Source organism: Castanea sativa, chromosome 2 (assembly GCF_040712315.1).
Source record: "Castanea sativa cultivar Marrone di Chiusa Pesio chromosome 2, ASM4071231v1".
In the NCBI taxonomy this organism is placed as follows: domain Eukaryota; kingdom Viridiplantae; phylum Streptophyta; class Magnoliopsida; order Fagales; family Fagaceae; genus Castanea; species Castanea sativa.
Window position 1 is genome coordinate 27,962,196 of NC_134014.1, and position 23,500 is coordinate 27,985,695.

Sequence of the window (23,500 nt, forward strand, 5' to 3'; positions counted from 1 at the left end):
CAACAACCTTATCCAATCCCAAATCAGTTTGGCCTTCCCCCATCAAATTCAAGGCAACATTACCTTCAATCACACTTTGATAGTCTTGAACCTCATGCGTAGACACATCTCCCCTCCTTAACAAGGCATCACCACATTCTCAGAACCTTTCTTATATTCAACCACAAAAGCAAAGCCAAGCAATTTTGATAACCATTTCTATTGAATTGGAGTACCAATCCTTTGATGCAATAGATATTTAAGGCTTTACTGGTTTGTTTTGATGACAAAAGCTCTACCAACTAAATATGGCCTTCACTTCTTCACTGCAGAAATTAGGGCAAAGAACTCCTTCTCATAAGTAGACAAGGCAAGAGCACTGCCTTTCAAAACTTGACTGTGAAAGGCAATAGGCCTGTGCTTCTGCATTAAAACAACACTAATGCCACTGCCAGAAGCATCACATTTAACTGTAAAAGTCTTAGTGAAGTCAGGCAAGGCAAGAATAGGTGGGCTGGATATAGCCAACTTCAGTTAGTTAAAGGCTTCCTTAGCTTCAGCACTGCAAGAAAATGAATTCTTCCTCAAAAGGGCAGTCAAGGGAGCTGCAATATGACCATATCCCTTGACAAACTTCCTGTAATAACCAATGAGGCCTAGGAAACCTCTCAAAGATTTCACATCCTTAAGCACAGGCCACTCTTGCATAGCCAAAAAAAATTTTGGATAAGTTTTTACACCTTCCCTAGGGATGATGTTGTTAGGAAGTGTGCCCTTAAATCCCATTGTATGATGCTATGTATGCCATTATGTATGACTTAATGTTGTGATTAACACAGTTGTTTTATTATTATCTAAAAATAATTGTAACATGAATATTTGGACACTATCATATAGTCCATGAGATGTATAGTTTGTGATTTATGTGAAAAGTCACAGAATATATAAATCACAAGTTCTATGTAAACTCAGAATTGTAGTTCGTAGTCGGTGATGAAATTGGACATTTCATCTGTGAAGATTATAACATATCAACTAAGATGATTTGTCTTAATCATGGAAACAGAGATTTCTAGTTGGTATGTCGATATGTTTTAAGAGTTAAAACATATTAAACTAGACCGCTGTAAAATTTATTATTCTTCTAACGACTGTCAAATGAATAATAAACTCACGACTTATATTTGCATGAACTCTTAATTTAGAGAGGATAATAGACCTGATCATGAAGTGTAGGTTGCTTTGATATATCAGGAGTGAAATCTAAAGTTACGGTCAGAACCTCAGTATGTTGGGCAACCACATTTAGTATTGATGGAACATATATTCTCAAGATGGAATTCATAGTCTCTTAACAGAGATACAAAATATTTCCTTGAGATAAGTTTAATGGGTTTGGTTATTCAGAGAGTTAGGCCTAACCACTTTAGTAAGGAGTTACTAATGTATATATTTATGGAATTGGATTTCATAAATATATGATGAATAGCTTAAAGAATTAAACCGGGTACTCAAGGAATTAAGATGTAGTAATCTACAAAGTGGCAGTCTACTTTCATGACTTTGTATTACTACGAATATTTTATGAAGGGGTTACATGTACAATAAAGTCTTGGGATATAATTTATAAATAAGGCCTAGAGTGCAACTATATTTATATAGTGGTATCAAATATAGTTAATGGTAACTTTGGACTTCTCAAGAGTTGATAGAAAAGCCTAAGGCCCATTGGAGCTAATGTCTTATTAGTCCCTTTTGGTCCCACTCCAAGCCACACACTTAAGCCCAATTGGAAAGGCCCAAAAGGCCAGCCCAATTAGATAATCAGTTAGAAATAAAGGAAGAAACATACATAATTTTTGAGAGAGAGAAATATAACATTATTGTGAAGTGGTGTGTAAGAAGAGTTAGTCACTTTGACATTCTCCTTTTGAAAACTGATTGAGAGACCATACATCTTGGGCGTTAGTGGAATTGGAGTGAAGATTAAAAGTATTCCCAAGTGCTTCTGATCTTCAGTTTTGAAATTCACCGCTCCAAGGTACACTCTCTTGTTCTCAAATTTTGAAACTTACATAGTACATGTTAACTTTTATGAATGAAATAGATCCGTTATTTTTCCTTTGCGTAAGTTTTGTATGCGTTACAAATATGTTATTTTCCATCAAATGTGGCCCAAGTACTCAACTTCCAAGCAAGCAAACATGCATTTAGACATCTTAGCATACAACTGGTTCTTATCCAACACCCCTAAAACAAATCTAAGATGCTCTACATGATCAAACATACTTCTACTATAAACCAAAATATTATCAAAGAAAACCAAAATAAACCTCCTAAGGAAAGGCCTGAAGGCCTGATCATTAAAGATTGGAAGGTAGAAGGTGCATTTGTCAACCCAAAGGGCATTACAAGGAATTCATAGTGCCCTTCATGAGTCCTAAAAGCAGTTTTTGGAATATCTTGTTCTCTCATCCTGATTTGATGGTAGCTTGACCTCATGTCTAGCTTGGGAAAAATGTAAGCCCCATGCAATTCATCCAAAAGTTCATCTATAAAAGGGATAGGGTATTTATCTTTTATAGTGGCTTGATTTAATGCCCTATAATCTATACACATACGCCATGAACCATCAGATTTTCTAACCAAAAGGACAGGAGATGCAAAAGACATTGACTATTTTGAGTAAAACCTACTTCCAACAAATCCTTCACAATCTTTTCAATTTCATTTTTCTGGTAATATGGATACCTGTATGGCCTCTGGCAGATAGGTTGAGTGCCGTCCTTAAGGTTTGAAATGCCAAAAACGTATTGACCCCTTGTGATAGATTAATTAATTAATTAGTCAAGTTTAATTAATTAATCAAATTAACATGCAATGTACATGGCAGCACAAACAAATCACCAACTAAATAAATATGCAGTGGAAAATAAATTGACATGGTGATTTGTTTACAAATGAGGAAAACCTCTGAGGCAAAAACCCTATCGGGTGATTTTAAGGTCACCACTCCTGAGAATCCACTATTATCAAAACAAGCGGTTACAAGTAAAGGAATCCCAGTACCTTATACCAACCTACAGTTGAACCTGTAAAGTTGTGATTGACAACTATGTTTTATGTTGGCTTTATTCTATGACAAAAAGTGTTGTATTTGCTTTAATTTGTTCCTTGTATTTTGTGGGATTTTATTGTATTGAGTTTAGTATTAAGTTGGTAAAGACTCAAGCTTAATTGAAGATCAGTGCATTTCGCGACTAGCTCGCAGGAAGTTCGCGAGAAGGGTTCTCGCGAAAAGAGATGTGAGAAGCACATGACTGGAAGCTGAAGAGTCATGCTAGGCTGTCAATTTTGCAAGTATTTCGTGGGTAAGGCCTTCTCGCGAGATACTCACGAAATCTCTGCCTGGAGAATTTTTAAGTGTGAATTTTTTACCCTTCACCCATACTATATATACCCTCATTACCCATAAAAGTATGAGAGGCCATTTAGAGAGAAAAACCCTAGATAGGTTTTCTACAACACACACACCTATCTTTGAGAGAGAGAGCTACCTATCCTTAGTGAAAAATCATTGTAGCCTCTTCTCCTTCCCTCTCCAATTATCATACCTTGAGAGGAGATTTGTACCCAAACACAATCCACACCTTTTCAGAGTGTAGAGACTGTTTTGGAGATTGGGAAGCTTTGGGGATTTGCCAAAAGAAGCTGGTAAGGCTTGGCGGATGCAATCGGGCGTATTGCGGGATCCGAAAAGCTAGATAAAACATGACTCTGAGAAGTCCGTTGGTAGCAGGAGCTTGGAGGGCTCAAGTATCGGTTAATTGCGGTTCATTTACTCTTGTTTCTGCACTTGTGTTATCTTGTGTTTGCATCTCTCTTCCTTTACTCTTGTGCTTTACTTTTATTGTTTGTTGTTCATGTTTATGCACTAAAGTAGTATCGGTTGATTGCACTTCATTTACTCTTGTTTCCGCACTTAGATAAGTTAGAGTAAAATCAACCAAGTCGTAATTTTTTAATTTGGGGTCTAAACAGCTCTTGTGTTTTTAACATAAATCCGAGCTTTCAAACCCTTACCCCAATACCTAATTGGACTTGTTCTGTAGTGACAATCTCTTTTTGTATTGCACGGCTCCCAGCACGTGACTAACTAATAGATGCGCGGATCCTAGTACGTGACTTGATCACCAACTTAAGAAGGATGTTGGCTGCAAAGTTCTTCAGTTCATTAACCAATGAAGATCACGAAATTGCTTGGTCACAAAACCCTACGGTGTACAAACACAGCAGCTTCTTCAAGATGAACTAGGGCCATTAGGTTTCCGGTCACACTTTTCTTCACACTTGTGAAATTGTGCTCTTGTGAAACTATCTATCCTGCGCAGGCCCTTAAAATAATCCTTATATATGTTTGGGGTTGTGAGAAAAGAAAGCCTAAACACATACTCAAGGATTGGATGAAAAATAGTTCTGAAAAATTGAGTTTCATAAACCTCGATAGATAGCCATCTATCGAGATAGCTATAGAGCCACGGGCTTCAGTAGCTTTTAAACCTCGATAGATACTAGCTTTCGAGCTAGCTGTCAAGTTTTAATGAACAACACTTCCTTACTTTATCTTGGACAGACTTGCATGGTTTTAACACTTGAACTTGAACTTGAAATCTTGTTCCTTGAAGCATTAAAAATATCCTAGATCTACCCAATTACAAGTAAAGTGCATTTTGTCAAAGGATTATCCAATTACATAAAATGTTGACGTATGTTCCTAACATCAATCACATATGTCCTAACAATCTTCCCATTTGACAATCCATGACAAAATCACAACAAACAAATGAACATATGAGAGAAGCCATAAATCACTCAACTCATACTCACTTGTTGAATACAATAAAATCTATCATAACACAAACTTTTGAAAAACTTTGCAAGAAGATAATTCATGGAAAGTAGACTTTGACAACCTGTATTCTAAAACACTTTAAACAAAACTCATCAAGGTATCTTAGTGTGAGACAGAAATAAAAGATTGCATACAATAAATTAGAAACATGTGTATAAAGAGAGAAAAGAAACAACACATGTAAAGATAGGTGAAAGAACTGTAATAACAACCTCAAATGTATATATATCAACAAGTACAAGGTTTGCTATCACAATATGATCACAAGATCTAAGGTACATGAACAATGTATCTAAAATAGAAAGAAAAGAAATAGATACATAAAAATCTTCACTACATCCCTTAAAATATAAACACTCTCCCTATCTCCTAAACTAACCCTCCCCCTATGAGTATGACTACTCTCATCTCAAAACTACTCCCCCTTTTTGTCACGAGTGACAAAGGGGTAAGTACATCAAATAGACATCTCATAATCACTAGGCGAGCTAGCATCATGTGTTGGAAAAAACTGGTTTTGTATCTCATACAAAACACATAGCGGAAGCAACAAATAAGGATCTATTTCATTCATGATTGATAACGTGCACTATATAAATTTCAGAATTGAAGAACAAGATAACGTACCTTAGTGTGGAGAAATTCAAAAAAAAAATTAGAAGTACTTGGGAACACTCTTAATCTTCACTCCAATTCCACTTTACGCCTAAGATGTGTGGTCTCTCAATCAGTTTTCAAAGAGAGAATGAAAGTGTTCAAGAGTTCATTCCGCTAACACTCTGAATAACTGAACCCATTAAACTTATCTCAAGGGAATATTTTATATCTCTGTTAAGAGATTATGAATTCCATCTTGAGAATATATGTTCCATCAATACTAAATGTGGCTGCCCAACATACTGAGATTTTGACCGTTACTTTAGATCTCACTCCTGATATATCAAAGCAACCTACACGTTATGATCAGGTCCATTATTCTCTCAGAATTAAGAGTTCATGCAAATAGAAGTCGTGAGATTTATTATTCATTTGACAGTCGTTAGGAGAATAATAAATCTCACAGCGGTCCAGTTCAATATGTCTTAACTCTTAAAACATATCAACATATCAACGCATCAACTAGAATTCTCCACTTCTATGATCAAGACAAATCATCTTAGTTGATACGTTATAGTCTTCGCAAATGAAATACCCAATTTCATCACCGACTACGAACTATAAATTCTGAGTTTACAAAGAACTTGTGATTTACATCTTTTGTGACTTTTCACATAAATCACATACTATGCATCTCATGGACTATATGATAATGTCTCATATTCATGTTACCATTATTTTAGATAATAATAAAATAACTTTATCAATCATAATATTAAGTCATACATCATGTCATACATAATATCATACATAGTATCATACAATAAGATTTAAGGGCACTAATCCTAACATCATGATCCTTATCAGCATCATCACTGCTGAAGCCATCGTCACTCTCATCCTCGGACGTGGGTGGAGATGGAGAAGAAGCAACCGTGAAACCACCCATGATAGCCTGTCGTCGGGCAATACGACTGACACGGGTGTTCACCTAACACAACTCATCACTGCGTGTGTCAAGGCGAGCATCCATGCGCACAAGCTGTGCCATGATGGCCTCAAGTGTCACACGACCCGTTAAAGACAAAGGAGTGGAGGTGGTGGAGTGGTAAAAGTTGGAGGAGCAACCGTCTGGCTTTGAGTTCGCCTGGAGCGAAGCTATGCAAAACTCCGCTTAACAGTAGCGGCATCAATGGCACACATGAACGTGAAGTGGGAAGACTCCAAATAGGTGATAGAAAAATGGCGAAGGAGTCGCGTGATAGTCGAAGAAAAAATGAGTTTAGCATGGGTCGCTGCATCCTTATAGACATCTATAAGGGAGAGTATAAAGTGAGAAGGGAAGTCAATCGAAAAATCCTCAATGAAGGATAACAAAAAGCGATCACGAGGCTCTATGATGGTGTTATAGTGAGACAATGGATGTAAAACAAAAGTCATCACTATGTTATTGAACCTTGGACCTTTAGCAAAGTCCGAGCAAGGGGTGTACTGATGGTCACCCCAAGAAGGTGTCTCACAGCCAGGGTAGTCAGGATGTGCTACCCTAGGAACGTGTAGTACCTCAGATGTAATTCCCGGAGTAACTACCATGCGTATACCCCGAACGTAAGTGACAAACTGGGGTATAGAATAATCAAATCTGTGCATATTGGTGTAGAACTCCTGTATGATCACGAAAGGGTACGTGACCGGGATGCCACATAGTGACTCCCAACCCCTACTGTAGATGACAGTGGGTAAGTCAGTGTCAAAAAAATATGACAGAATGACTTGACATTTTGAATGAATGCTTCGTCGTAAAAAGTTCTCCAAGAAGTTTGATTTGGCCTTCTTATCACGGAACCGTATGTGAAAAGGAGTGGAGTTAGAAGGAGATGAAAAAGAAGATGCCCCGGAATGAAAAGGGTTCCGTGACAGAGTGGATTTACGTTTAGGTGCCATGACGCAACTAACGTAAGAAGAAGAGAGAGAGAGAGAGGGAGAGAGAGAAAATCAGAAAAGCATCAACAAGATACCATATAACAAATATAGAAACTTGAAGGTACATATGCATGCGAATGCATGAACATGTGACATGAAAATATAAATTCATCATGGGCTCAGCCTAATCCAAACCTACCAGCACACAACATATCAACAAGGTAAACACACATCTAAATTGCATGAAACATTATTATAATGCACATGTAATGCAATGCATGATGATTTAAAAACCATTTAAACAAGACCCATCCCAAAAATTTCACAAGAACTTCATTAATTTTGAAAAATCCCAAAAGTTTTGAAAAATCCCAAAAGTTAGGTCAAACATATGAAATGCATGATGAAGAGAGGGATTAAGGACCTTACTAGTGAAGAAAAGCAAGATTAAGGTTGAAGAAAGCTTGGGAATGGTCTTTGAAGAGAGTAAGAGGTGTTTGGGAGGTGAAAAGACTCAAAGCAGTCGAGAGAGATCGAGGAGAATAGATCTGAAACCGGAGGCGTGTATATATAGAAACTTCATAAACCTTGATCGATATAGAGCTATTGAGCTTTAAAATGGCGTGTTTTAGCTGTTGAACCAGCTATCGAGGATCTAATGAGACATTTTCATAACAATGAAGCTCATGGATCGAGGTAGCTATCGAGAAGCTATCGAGGAGACAGAAAGTTTCTCGATGGATCGAACTAGCTATCGAGAGCTATCAAGAATGCGATAAAAAGCAGCTGAAGGGTCTCGCTAGATAGCTTATCTGTCGAGAGCTATCGAGAAGCTACCAAGATTGCTTAAAATAGTTTTTCAAAGAAGAGAAAAACACAAGTATAAATGCAATCAAGCATGCTACTTAACCAAAGATCCAACCAACATTTTAAGCTCTCAAAATCATCTTTCAACAAAGAAAAAATGTCATGCATTTAAATCCAAAACACACACGCACACACACACACATACACTAAACCAGTCTAACCAATTTTATATTTCAAAAACAAGTTAAGGCAATTTAGTGAGCATACATTAGCGCATGTAAACCTTGTGATGGCCAAATTACATTGTACCTGCACATGTATCAAAAGTAGCAAAGAATATTGCGTGTTGTGTGTGAAAACATCGCAAGATTGCATAACTGTCTACATGTTATGGCGATTTGAGGCATAAGAAAATCACTTTAACTCACACACAATCATAACTATTTGATGGGGACTATTACCTTCAAGGTACATCCTAAAACTCCCACATCTCTTAGAATACACACTTACAATCATATATAAAGCATTTTGATCTTTTTTCTCTTATTTTTCTTTGCATATTTTTTGTTTTATTAAGCATACCATGCATGGGCATATAAGAGAAAGAAAAGAAATACCCAATTATGTTAAACTTTTTGACATTGCACTTTTGCTATGCCAAAGCATACCAATGTTATTTCATGATTGGCGGGAAATAGTGGTGAGATGGTTATTTATACTTTTCTCTTAGGATTTTCTAATCCTTCCGGTCAAAAAGAGTGATACGAGTGATCACTTAACCTTACTTATCACAAACACGTGTCACAGAGCTCACTTGTTTAGTTGTGCATAGAGATACTCATCTAAGCTACAAAAGATACAAACTTTAGAAAACTTTATTTCATTGGCCATTCAAGGTACACAAGTACCAATGTACACAAACACACACTGTTATTGTATTTTTGTATTTTTCAATTTTTTTTTATGAATGAAAAACAAAAATAAGAACAAAACTGAAAAACACCAAACAAAAACATGTCAAATAAAGTAATGCATAAAAACTAGACTGTCTCAAAATAAGAAAGTAAAACACACAAGTAATGCAAACATAACTAAAAGAGGGAGAGAAAGAGAAAAAGTGACAGAATCACTTGGAGCTTTTTTCCTTCCATACTTTGGAGAAACATTTCCTTTGACCAAAACCTTGAACCGGCGATGGGGGAGAAGAATTGAAACCGTTCAAGTTTGAAAGGAACATGAGGGTCTTGAGGAGATCTCCAAAAGGAGCAAGAGAGGATGGAAGCTGATTCTAGTTTCTTGACAAAATCATGCTGTTGCTCTGTTGAGTGGCTAACCATTTATAACAATTAGGTTGAGTATGTCCAGTTGTGCCATAGTGATGATAGAGATGCTGCTTATTCTCTTTAGACTTTTGAGCGTTACTCTTCTTAGCCCTGAGGTTTTTGGTTTCTTTCTTAGCAAGCTTAGAGGGTGCTCCTAAGATAGATTTACCCTTGTCTATGTTCTCACTAGCTATCACAGTTTTAACATCATTATTCTCAGAATCAATATTATTAGCAGGAGAAACAAAAATAGTAGTACTAGAAGAAGCAATATTAGGAGAAGAAAAATCATACCCTAAACCGGTTCGATCGGAGGCAGATTTTTGCATGCTGAGCATCTCATCAAGCTTTGCACTTGAGGTCCTCTCTGTTAGGATTAGTGCCCTTAAATCCTATTGTATGATGCTGTGTATGTTATTATGTATAACTTAATGTTGTGATTAATAAAGTAATTTTATTTTATCTAAAATAATGGTAACATGAATATTGAGACATTATCATATAGCTCATGAGATGCATTGTATGTGATTTATGTGATTTAGTCACAGAAGATGTAAATCACAAGTTCCTTATAAACTCAAAATGTAGTTTGTAGTCGGTGATAAAATTAGGCATTTCATCTGCGAACACTATAACATATTAACTAAGATGATTTATTTTGATCATGGAAATGGAGATTCTAGTTGGTATGTTGATATGTTTTAAGAGTTAAAACATATTGAACTAGATCGCTGTGAGATTTATTATTCTCCTAACGACTGTCAAATGAATAATAAACTCACGACTTGTATTTGCATGAACTCTTAATCTTGAGAGAATAATGGACTTGATCATGAGGTGTAGGTTGCTTTCGATATATCAGGAGTGATATCTAGAGTAACAGTCAAAACCTCAGTATGTTGGGCAACCACATTTAGTGTTGATGGAACATATATTCTCAATATAGAATTCATAGTCTCTTAGCAGAAATACAAAATATTCCCTTGAAATAAGTTTAATGAGTTTGTTATTCAAAAAGTTAGGCCTAACCACTTTAGTAAGGAGTTACTAAAGTATATATTTATAGAATTGGATTTCATGACTATATGATGAATAACTTAAAGGATTAAACCGGGTACTCAAGGAATTAAGATATAGTAATTTACAAAGTGGCAGTCTACATTCATAACTTTGTATTACTACGAATATTTTATGAAGGGGTTGTATGTACAATAAAGTCTTGGGATATAATTTATAAATAAAGCCTAGAGTGCAACTATATTTATATAGTGGTATTAAATATAGTTAATGGTAACTTTGGACTTGTCAAGAGTTGACAGAAAAGCCCAAAGCCCATTGGAGCTAGTGTCTTATTGGTCCCTTTTGGTCCCACTCCAAGCCACACACATAAGCCCAATTGGAAAGGCCCAAAAGGCCAGCCCAATTAAATAATCAGTTAGATACAAAGGGAAAAACATACAAAATTTTTTGTAAGAAAATTGTAAGAACACTATTGTGAAGTGATGTATGTAAGTGTTAGACACTTTGACATTCTCCATTTGGAACTGATTGAGAGACCACACATCTTGGGTGTTAGTGGAATTGGAGTGAAGATTGAAAGTCTTCCTAAGTGCTTGATCTTCGGTTTTAAAATTCACCACTCCAAGGTACACTCTCTTGTTCTCAAATTCTAAAACTTATATAGTATATGTTAACTTTTATGAATGAAGTAGATCCGTTATTTTTCTGCTGCGTACATGCATATTTCCATCACTCTCCAATTGAGCTCTAACTTGGAACAGTTCCACCTCATGTTTCTTGATCTTCTCTGCCAAAAAATTGTTTTCAAACCTCAGTGCTCCAATGGTCTGATTGGCTTCATCAACCTTTGTGGAGAGTTGTTCTCGTTCAAGCTCCACATCATTGAGTTTCTTGGTGGCCAACCTATACAACTTCTCATATTTTTTTGAAACCTTGTATAACTTTGCATAGGCTGTGTGGATGTCATCTTGCTCATCCATCTTCTCAAATTTTGATTCTACCAAGTTTTCTTCTTCATCCACATCTTCTACAATCCCTTCAGTAGGATTGACAGTGGCAGTGAAGGCATTTAGGATTCCGTCATCTTCATTTTCGCAATCATCTTCAAGTTCAATGTCACTTAAAGTTGCAGCAAGTGCCTTGCTTTTCCCAATGGACTTGAGATAGGTAGGGTACTCTTGTTTCATTTAACCGAAGCCTTAACACTTGAAACACTTAGGCCCTGAGGGAACAATGTATTGACCGCCAACCCTAGCATCCTTCTTCCCTTTGTCTTGGCTTTTAGATTAAGAAGAACTTGATTGTCTACGGTCCTTGTTGAAGCCCTTTGCATTGGCATTCTTCATGAACTTCTTGAATTGCCTGGTGATATAGGACTTCATTTTAGAATTTTCATCGTTGGAAGACTCATCTGTGTCATTGTTCTTGGCCTTCAATGCCATGCTCTTGCCTTTACTCAACTTGCCAATCTTTGTCAAACCTAACTCATAGGTCTGCAGATTACCAACGAGCTTTGTCAAAGGAATCTTGTCAATATCCTTTGATTCCTTAATAGCGGTGATCTTGGCATGAAATCTCTCGGGTAGCGATCTGAGCACCTTTCTCACAATCTTGGGTTCAAGAAAAGTTTCCCTAAGATTGAAAGTTAAGTTCACTATGTCCTTGAGCTTGGCATAGAACTTATTAAATGACTCATCATCCTTCATCTTGATTTCTTCGAAGATAGTAATGATCCTCTGAAGCTTCGAATCCTTGATAGCCTTAGTTCCTTCATAGATTTTCTAGAGAATGGTCCACGCCTCCTTTACAGTTTTAGTGGAGGGGATCTTCTTAAACTCCTTATTTGTGACTGCACTGAATAAAGTATTCAATGCCCTACTGTTGAAGTTTGCCGCCTTGATCTTTGCATCATTCCAGTCGGCCGGTGCTTCCTTCGGCTTGGTCCAGCCTATCTCCACAGCTTGCCATACTTTCTCATCTAATGACTGCAAGAAAACTCTCATGCGTACTTTCTAGTATGCATAGTTAGTTCCATAAAATAAAGGAGGTATAATGAGTGACTGTCCTCTATCCATGACAAACAGGGGTCAATGGATCACACATCAAAGATTAAAACCTAATCAGAGTGTGCCTGCTCTGATACCACTTGAAAGGCCAAAAACATATTGACCCCTTGTGATGGATTAATTGATTAATTAGCCAAGTTTAATTAATTAATCAAATTAACATGCAATGTACGTGACAGCACAAACAAATCACCAACTAAATAAATATGCAGTGGAAAATAAATTGACATAGTGATTTGTTTATGAATGGGGAAAACCTCCAAGGCAAAAACCCCACCTGGTGATTTTAAGGTCACCACTCCCGTGAATCTATTATTATCAAAACAAGCGGTTACAAGTAAAGGAATCCCAGTACCTTATACCAACCTACAGTAGAACCCTTACCCCAATACCTAATTGGACTTATTCTGTAGTGATAATCTCTCCTTGTATTGCACAGCTCCTAGTACGTGACTAACCAATAGATGCGCAAATCCAGTACGCGACTTGATCACTAACTTGAGAAGGATGTTGGCTGCAAAGTTCTTCAGTTCATCAACTAATGAAGATCACTAAGTTGCTTGGTCACAAAACCCTACGGCATACAAACACAGTAGCTTCTTCAAGATGAACTAGGGCAACTAGGTTTCAGGTCACACTTTTCTTCACACTTGGGAATTGTGCTCTTGTGCAATTATCTATCCTGTGACGACCCTTAAAATAATCCTTATATATGTTTAGGGTTATGAGAAAAGAAAACTTAAACACATACTCATGCATTGGATGAAAAACAACTCTAAAAAACTGTGTTTCATAAACCTTGATAGATAGTCATCTATTGAGATAGCTGTCCAACAGCTTTTAAACCTCGATAAATACTAGCTATCGAGCTAACTCTTGAGCTTTAATGAACAACACTTCCTTACTTGATTCTTGGGCAGACTTGCATGGCTTTAACACTTGAAATTGAAATCTTGTTCCTTGAAGCATTAAACACATCCTAGATCTATCCAATTACAAGTAAAGTGCGTTTTGTCAAAAAATTAGCCAATTACATAAAATGTTGACATATGTTCCTAACATCATTCACATATGTCCTAACAAGGTTGATTCGGTGCTTATGACCTCTCACTGGTGGCAGGTCCACTAGAGTAGCAAACACACCATGAAACTCCTGCAACAAAGCTGTGATTTTAGGTGGAAGAGAAGACTGCCTCTCTACTGTGCCTTCAGCTGTGATTTGCAAAATCAGACCCTTCCTAGTAGGTTCTTTGAAGAATTGAACCTCATCTTGGACTTCAAAACCCTTTGGAGTGTTAAGTCCATGTAGTAACACCTGCTGGCCTCCATAATTGAACCCCATTGAGAGATTCTTGAAATCCCAATTAATGACTCCCAAGGTGCTAAGCCACTGAGTGCCAAAAACCAAGTCACAACCTCCCAAGGTCAGCACATGCAATTGAACCATAAAAACATGTCCTTGCAAGCACACAAGAACATCCTTGCACAATCCTTGAGTCTTAATAGTATCACCATTAGCCACCTTAATCTCAAGAATTTGTGATTCGTCCATAAGAACACGGAGGACAAAAACTACAGTTGCATCAATGAAATTATGAGTGCTTCAGTCTACCAAGATCACTAATGAGACAGTTTTAACCTTTCCCTTGACTCTCATTGTCCCTGGAGTTGGGCCGCCAACCAAAGCATATAAAGTAATTTCTGCTTCTTCTTCATGTCTCCTAGCCATACAATCCACATTGTCAATCTCAACAAACTGCTCATTACAATCAGAATCTGATGTCATCTCCACTCCTTCTAATAAAAATAAAGTAGCTTGCTTGCACTTATGCCCAAGTGCCCACTTGTCATCACAATTGTAACAAAACCCTTTCTTTTTCCTTTCTTCCATTTGAGTAGCAATAATCTTCCTGACAGGAATCTTGGTGGTTCTATTATCAACTGGGGTAGCAAGTCTAGGCACACCAAGCAATGAAGGCTTAGCTTGATCTTGTGTCCCTTTATAGCTTCTTTTGCAACCCAATAAATATTCCTCTTGAATTTTGGCCAACCTAAATGCTGCAATGAGAATGGGAGGATTCAACATTCTAACAGGCACAAACCACTCAAGAAATAGCTTAGTTTGTGCTCTGGAGACAAGCCCTTAATCCTATTAGCCAAAGCTTCAAATTAACCCTTATATAGAGCCACAGTTGAGGTCTGCCTCAACTTGGTCAAGGCCTCCATTGGATCATCATAAGCTGTAGACCCAAACCGAATTAACATTGCTTGAACCAAAGCCTCCAGCATCTTCACCTTCTTGAAACCAGACCAAGGCTTCTCCCTCCATATGGAAAGATGCCATCATCAACTTCTTAGATTCTAGAATTTTGTAATACTTGAAATACTGATTAGCTTTATAGATCCAAGAAGTGGGTTCCTCACCATAGAATCTGGGAAAATCCAATTTCACTGGTCTCGACAAACTTGAAACAAGATTGTGATAGGTACGGCCTTCTGGAATATGTGAATTCTCAGGACTGTGCTTAGCATTATCTACTGCATTTAATTTCTGTAAAATGGTAGCCAATTGTTGACTCATTTCATTTAAGGTACGGGTATGGATATTGGTAATTTTGTGAATTTCTTGGATGTCTTTGTTATGGTGATCAGTGGTGGATTTCAGGGAAGCTATGGTTTCATTAAGAATTGTGGAAGAACGTTTTTCAGTCATGGTGGAACTTGTAATCACAGGACAAGCCTGCTCTGATACCAATTGATAATATCCTAAAGAATTTGACAATAATTAGCTGAATTCAAGGACAGCCAGCCTCCAAGAATGATGGAATGTAGAGGAAGAGTGAGGAAGAGAAAGAATAGAGCAATAAAGGAAGCAATGAAATCAATGTGTTATTTCTCATGATCTGATCAATATAATCCAGCCTATTTATGTAACAGAATCCATGGTAACTAACTAATTCCCTAATAAAGGATTACATCTCACTAATCAGTGTATTAACAGTAAGTAAGTAACTAATTAACTACCTATAACCCCCTACTCTGACTGCCTAACTAACTAACTACCCTTGAAGCCATCACATCAACAGCCTACGCACCTCATAGCAGCAGCCCACGCACAACACAACAGCAACCCATGCCCCCAATGCACACCTCAATGCATATAGCTATGCCTTACACAACACACCCTCATGCACCAGTTTCCTTAGCATGTGCCCCAGTCTTTTGGCCTTGTATTAGTACGACTGTAAATTAAATTATGCTAATAATGTCGATCTGGCTTCAAAATCCAAATACTAGTTTAATGATAATAACATTTTTTATGGTGTCTCTTGTCTCATATAAACAAAATGTCACTTTTAAAAGTTTAATTCGGCAAATCAAACTCATTCATTCAACATCTTTTAATTATGATAAAATTTGTTGTAAACAAGTTATCACATTTATGTGGTGGCATAATTTCATGGATTAAAGACAAAAATACATTTTTGGCCGTTAAAGTTTAGAATTATTTTTATTTTTGTCCATTGCATTTCAAAATTTTCCTTTCAAATATTAATATTAATATTTTATTTTATTTTTATTTTGGTACACAAGCCATTTCTTTTAGTAATCCGGTTGTTATGTACTAAATTAAGGAAAAAGTTTAGCTACAAAATTGGTTATAATCTTAATCTACAACCTTACTCAATATCTTTTTATTGGAGATGAATTTTGACAAATCCACCATTGGATCACATCTTTTTCCTATATTCTCAATACTTGAAAATTTTCTAGAAAATTAAAGATCAATAGTTATGTCATCAATAAATTGTTTAAATTGCAAGTTTTTGTAGTTTAAAATTATCCATAAAATATAAGCTTATAGATTATAAAGTAAAAAATATCCAATTGACACAAAATTTGACATGTGTATTAAGAGCGTAAAGAATATGCAATTTAACGGTTAGATTTTCATAATATGTAGTAATATTTATTTTATTGAGTAAGGTTGTAACCTTATCAAGAATTAAATTAAAAATTTTGAAGAATTAAATTAAAAACATGTAGTTCAAACATGAAGAATTAAATTAAAAATTTTGAAAATTAAAGGACTAATTTTTTTTTTTTGAAAACAAACGATTCACTCATTCATTAATATGTAAACGGTCATTATGCAACACATCCATAGTAGGTGGGGGCTCATCCTCCATCCAGTACATATCATCCACAATATTCCTAACAAATCTAGCTAAGGCATGAGCCACCATGGTCCTTTCCCTTTTTACACAGCTAAAAGCAATAGACTACCAACCCGAAAAATAAAGTCTAATCTCATCTACTATATGACCATACAAGGAATTATTTTCTACAGAAACTGAAATTGCTCTCATGACATTTGAGTTATCTCCCTCAATCACCAGGTTTGAGAATCCAGCTTCCATAGTGAATTCCAAGGCTTTACGACATGCCAATGCTTCTACTTCATCGATGTTGTGTACATATTCTCCCTTAGCTGACATACCAGCCATAATCTCACCTGCATAATTTCTAATTATCGTGCCAACACCGCAACATTTTAAGTCCGAGAAGACCGCTACATCAAAATTCAATTTGTAGACATCTTGCGCAGGGGCTGCCAATAGTTGCTGCTTCGTGGTGCTGCATTTGAGATGACTATATTTGCTTGAGCTTTCTTGTATTCTTTTAACAGTTCAGCTCTCTATTATTCAACCACCGTGGGTCCTTCATATGTCCTCCATGTACAACCATGTTCCTTTGATTCCATATGAGCCAAGCTTGAACAAGGAAGAGCTCCATCTCTGTTGTAGATAACCTGTCCTCCAAAGTTTCAAAAAGCTGCATAAAATCAAATTGGTTAGTTTGAAATTTCTGCAACACGTTGAGACTTCCTGCCCAAACATCTTGGGCCGCTCCACACCCCCATATAGCATGAACAGCATCCTTGGGTTCCCTTTGACAACAGTGACACAAATTTTCTGGAACAATTTTGCGCTTTGCTAGATTCATCCATGTGGGAAGAATATCATGGCATGCCCTCCAACCAAAGATTTTTATTTTCCCAAGTATTTTTAACTTCCATAGCGTGCTCCACATCTGCTGCCATCCACTTCTATTTGATGATTTGGCCCAACCATCTTTCCTTAGAACCTGTCATGCTAAATGGTACCCAGACTGAACAGAATACTGTCCCCTCTTATAATGCAGTCATACCATTGAATCCTCCACAACCCTTTGGCTCAAAGGAATTCTGCAAATAGCGTCATCCTCATCCCGGTTGAACTTTGCCATAATGATGTCCCTTTTCCACCCGTGAAGGTCCCAGTCAATTATATCCGATACTCTCCAGCCCTCTTCCATACCATGCACCGGATGTAGAATTTTATTTGAAGGGTAGTTTGGAATCCCCTTAACTCTGGTGACCTCAATGGACTCACCATTCTCTAGTCTCCCCAACAACACCCACTCTTCAAAATTGGCAAGGCTGCCTCTGTACTTTTCCAAACAAAATAACCTTAAATTTTAAGAGTCAAAATTCTATTTTAATCTAATCATGGGCTATATAATTATGGTCAAGATGAAGGAAAAAAAAAAAAAAAAAAGCCCACAGATTCCCCCCACCAAAAGAAGAAAAAAAGAAAAAAGAAATACCCTGTTCTCAGTTTTTACTGGTCCCGTACCTTGTACTAGAGCATCTTAATCAAACACCCACTTATTTTTTCGGCTATTCAGTAGATTTAATAATGATTCTGTCATGCTTTTCAAAGATATATGTGATGTTGTAATGTCACAACAGATCGGTTAAATTTGAAGGCCTGACCTGCATTGAGGATGAATAAGTTTGTGTAATTTGATTATTTGAAGGGCTTTTCTTTTTCATTTCTTACTAAAAAAAAAATTAGAAATTTGTCATTTCACTTTATCTATTGGCCAAAAACAATTACTGAAAATTTCCAAAACTACATTGAATAGTAATAGTATAAGACTAAAGGTAGCAGAACTGGCGCACTCAAAGTTAAGTAAATTAATTCTTTATATATATATATATATATATATACACTCACTATAAAAGCTATATATATACTCACTATAAAAGCTCATAAGAAAATTACATATAATAGAATTTTAATTTATAATGTTCTCTCCATGATTTTATTTTATCATCATATCAAAATATTAATTTATTTTTAATGTAAATAGAATTTATAACCGTATATGATAAAGTCTCTTGTTTTAATTATAAAATATTTTATCACTTAAGCAAATTAGAACCTACTAAATTTATTATTTTAGAGAAGTCTGATTTTTATTTTAAAAAAAGAAAAAGAAATGAAAATTGAAGATCATTGCATTCACCAAGTAAATCCAAGTTGCATTTAATTTACAAATTAAGCACATAAATGGAGAGATCCATCAATCATAAATCAGTCTCTTGAGAAAAAGGTAATAGTGTAGATATTGTTATAGTTTGGAAGGAGGATTTTCTTTACAGCCTTTGATGGAAAGTTCCACTCTATTCTGCAAACTGCAAAGCAAAGAGTATCCATCTACATCTGAACTCCACTACTTTATTCTTCCCCTTATCCATTTTAGATTTTCCTTTTACAAAAATTTCTAAAGTAGTTGGGAGTCCTGTGTAATAAAGCTTTCTTTCTGATTCCTCAGCCAAGTCAGAACTTCACTACTGCCAACCTGGGCCTTTGATGTCCTTGTCATTTTCTAGATTAAAATAAATGCTAGCTACTAGTAGTATTATTATTGTTATTATTAGTAGAAAATTTACCAAAAAAATATTATTTAAAAAAAAAAAAAAGTAAACCATAGTTGTTGTTTTGCTTGCTTGCTTGCTTGCTTGTCAATTTGTCATTTGGTGCACAGTGATTTCCCAAGGTTCCAAAAATGACTTTGGATTCCAGCTCAAAAACACTAATTATTACTATTCTTAATCATCAGTTGGACTTAAAAGAACATTTGTCCCCACTCAACAGCTGGTTACAATTAAGAATCTACTTTTCCACAAGTTACGCGATTTAACGTAACAATATATCAATTCCAATCACGGGCCCAAAATATAAACCCCCTTTGCCCTTTCCAGCTAAAACTGAAAGCAACTCAAAATAATATATCTTTATCATTGAATCTGTTTTCTTTGATTTCTAAAAGATACGAAAAAAATAAATAAATAAAGGAGGAAGATTTGGTATTCCATGACACAATTAACGGTTGTTAGGTTGCTGTTGTTGTTGTTTTTATTTTTATTTTTCCTGTTTGTTTGCCTTCTCAGCAACCAAGTTGAACAAAAAGACTTGAAACAAAAAAAAATCAAAACACTATTTATCATAGGGTCTAAATTAATAATCATCAATGATAAGTATTTCTGAATGGTGAGGTAATACACAAGGTTGCTCAAATGAAAAAACTCCCCTCTCTCCTTTCAATTTTTCAACCACGGACCATCCTACAATTTATATGTGGTTTACAGAATGCTGCAATTAGTTCTAGGAAATTACAATGTGAAATTCTTTGAAAGAATTCACCAAAAGAATGAGTTGCCATAAAGATTTCCCAAAAAAAGACACTAAATTAAAAGGAAGTGGTTCTCCTTCACCAGGCTAAGAATTCACTCAAACGGGAGTTGCTCTTTATGTACAGAAGCCTCTCTCTCTCTCTCTCTCTCTCTGTCTCTCCTGGGGGCCTCAATTGAATTTAATGGACTGTCCATAAGTGCTAATTTACAGCTCAACTTTCATCTGTGCTGCAGCCATTGAGCCTGCACCAAACAACTTATGGATTAGATACTAAACCAAACTTCTAATTACTCCCAACATATTAATGCCAAATTTCTAATGACATGGTTTCCTTACCATGAAAGCTCTGCTGCTTGTTCTGGCCAAAAGCCATCTGAACCACGCTTTGGAGGTCGTCCTCCCAGGGTGCTGAAACCTGAAAATCAATTCATAGGTAGCCTTTTAGATTATGTAAGACAGACCATTTTAAAGACATGAAATTAGCGAAGTTTCTCTTCAATTACTTCTGGGGTAGCTTCACCAAATCCATCTATAGGAGGCATTTGTGCACTTGGATTTCGACGCTGTGCAGCATTCAAAGAGTTCACTAGGAATTGGTTCTCTGTCCCATTAGCTATGCCACCATGCAAGGATGGCACTTGCTGGTGCTGGTATCCAAAAGGGAAAGCCGGCATCGCAGAATCTATTGGGTAAAGAGTATGTGGCAAAGCTCCTCGAGATTGAAATATCTGAGATGCACAATATTTTTTGAGTCACCAAATCACTGGAAAAACATCCACTTGTAACAATTCAAGATAACAGTAAAGTGTATCAACTTACATCCTTGGAAAGAATAGCATCCATGTTGAGATCCATCCTCGGATTCACAGTTGACAATTTCATTGAAAGGAACTGTGAAATAAGAAATTGACCGACATAAGATTTAGCACTTGTGAACTTGGGAGTCTGAAATTACTGAAAAATAATGGTGAAACTTGGGTCAAACTTGAGTTTACCTCAACCTGTCGCTGCAATGACTGCACATAGTTTATAATTTCATCCAGCATAACAGCCTTCCCGGTGACCTGAATTTTCAATTCAATTCCAAGTTAGATCAATTTCACATTTTTGTTTCTTCTAGAATTTTTTAAACATGTATAATTTAGGCTGTAATTTGCATATTAAAAAAAAGCCACCTTATTGCAACCAGGAACAAGATCCTGCAGGAACTTCATCCTTTCACTAATTTTCTCTCTTCGTACCTAACCAAGAGTGAATGACAAAAAGGTACATGTCAAAATGGGAATCTAATCATGCAGCAAACTAAAAACAAATATCAAAGAACACTGTCATAGTTCGTACTCTTTCGGCAAGACTATGGCTATCTGTAGCTTGGCCCCTCCGGGCTCTGACATGGATGTAGTCCTTTGGTGGCTCTGGAGGCTTTGAATTATCCTTGTTTTGTTTCTGATTCACATTCCCTGTAGTTTTTGGCTCTGTCTTTCCCTTTGCAGCATCTTTCTCATTTCCAGCATCTTCGTCTTGTTTGCTTCTTTTTGCATTCGATTCGTCGTTGTCCAGAGCAGCCTGCCATTCCATGGATTCAAACTCTTAATATGAATTCTCAAAATTAAAAAAGGAATCTTGACTATGAAAATCCACCTTCTATATTAAAAGTATTACCTTGGAATCTTTAGCTGAGGGAGTAGTGAGACTGAGAGTTTCTTTAGCTTTTCCCCTGGGAATGGATTTCCTTTTCCTGCCATTGGTCTCAGTGTCAACTTTGTTACTCACTTCCCCACCTGGGATCTGTTCAGACACAGAAGATCCCTCCCTGGAATCACCCAATTCTGCATTTTCAGGAGTGGAAGACCTTGATAACCTACTCAATTTCTTATCAGCAGCTAAAGTTGCTTCCTGTGGGGAGCTCTTGTTGTTTTCCTGAACACCCATCTGAGATCCAGTAGCAAGCTTCAGTGACTGGTTACTGGCAGCTCTGGACAGCTTGCCTGATTCCACTCTTGGCATCAATCTATAAGGCAATTCAGTCTCATTCAATCCCATACAACTTGTGTTGCTAACAAAGGATGAAAATCTTGCAGCCCTTTCTGCAAATCCAGGGTCGGGTGAAAAGGGTGCCAAACTTGGATGGTTACCAGGAATTGGCAGATTCAATCTGATCTGTGAGTCCATCATTGAGAGGTTGAGCTTAGGAGGGGAATTCAAAGGGGTACTATAACAAGAAGTGTTAGTACTATTGTTGTTGTTGTTGTTGTGGCCTGCAATGTAATTCTGTGGTGAAATATCACTGGAGTTGCATATGCTTCCTAGTTTTCCAATTAGTTCTCTGATCATTAGACCATCGCCACTACCGCCCGGAATAGCACCGGCATTGGAGGCTGCCGGGGAAGACACAATGGAGCTTAAGGCAGACTCAAAGGGATCGCTCTGATCCACGGAATTATCCCAATTGGGATTGAAAAAACAGTTGGTAAGTTGGTCAGGAGCATAATTCAGTTCATTGGGTTGGATTTCCATGCCAAAAGTGGAACTAGCCCAATTTGGTTGTGTCATGTTCTCCTTTTCCATAAGAAGATCTAGTTAGACAAGAAAAATGGAACACACAAGTTGGAGGAGACCCAGATCAAGAATTCGAGTCAGAAAAAAGAATACCCAGAATTGTTGTTGGAGAAATCTTTGATGGGGTGTCTTGTACTATAACATATATGGAAGCAAAGGTTGAGAAAAGTAGATTGGTGCCGAAGGACATGTAATGATGATAATGCAGTCCTTGAATGTCACTCAAATGAATAAAAGAGAAAAAAAGGAAAAAAAAAAAAAAAAGAAGAAGAAGAAAGAGATGTGTTTTGTGTGTGTGTGAGAGAGAGAGAGAGAGAGAGAGAGAGTGAAATGAGGAAAAGTGAGAGGTAGCTAGATAGATAAAGCGAGGAAAAGTCTGTTGACCTTTTTTTTTTTTTTTTCTAAATACTGTACGATATGATTGTTATTACAAATATCTGTGCCTAAAACTCCGTAATAGACGGTGGAGAGGGTTGTAATGCCGGGCCTTAAACGTCAAACTAGCTCATGTCTCCTCTGTTTTTTTGAAATTTTTACACACTTGTTTGTGTCTCAGCCATCAGAGCCTAAATGAAAGGTAGAAGCAGAACTATGCAGAAGAAAAAAAATATTGCATTTTTCTTTGGTTTTTTCTGCACTCTTGTCTTATCTTTCTATGTTGTTTGTTCTTTTGGGTTGGGATGGGACGGGAAGGGAAGAAAAGGACTTGGGGAAAGGGATAGGAAGGTGTAAACTTGCTTCTGATACCATAAAACACTGGCCCTGTTTGTTGTAAAATGATGCTATTGC

General features: G+C 36.7%; 2 protein-coding genes across 2 annotated transcripts; both read right to left on the minus strand.

Moving 5' to 3' along the window:
- Positions 1 to 17,309: 17,309 nt before the first annotated feature.
- On the minus strand, positions 17,310 to 19,212 carry LOC142625150 (uncharacterized). The gene is made up of 3 exons (XM_075798850.1): positions 19,151 to 19,212; positions 17,838 to 18,114; positions 17,310 to 17,774 (listed from the first exon to the last, which is right to left on the minus strand). The coding sequence occupies exons 1-3, from the start codon at positions 19,210 to 19,212 to the stop codon at positions 17,310 to 17,312; spliced, it is 804 nt and encodes a 267-aa protein (XP_075654965.1).
- A 731-nt stretch (positions 19,213 to 19,943) lies between these two features.
- LOC142626157 (transcription factor bHLH62-like) lies at positions 19,944 to 23,043 on the minus strand. Its single transcript, XM_075799945.1, has 8 exons — positions 21,815 to 23,043; positions 21,494 to 21,718; positions 21,328 to 21,393; positions 21,148 to 21,216; positions 20,972 to 21,043; positions 20,656 to 20,880; positions 20,489 to 20,567; positions 19,944 to 20,394 (listed from the first exon to the last, which is right to left on the minus strand). The coding sequence occupies exons 1-8, from the start codon at positions 22,718 to 22,720 to the stop codon at positions 20,357 to 20,359; spliced, it is 1,680 nt and encodes a 559-aa protein (XP_075656060.1). The 5' UTR covers positions 22,721 to 23,043; the 3' UTR covers positions 19,944 to 20,356.
- Between the last annotated feature and the right edge of the window lie 457 nt (positions 23,044 to 23,500).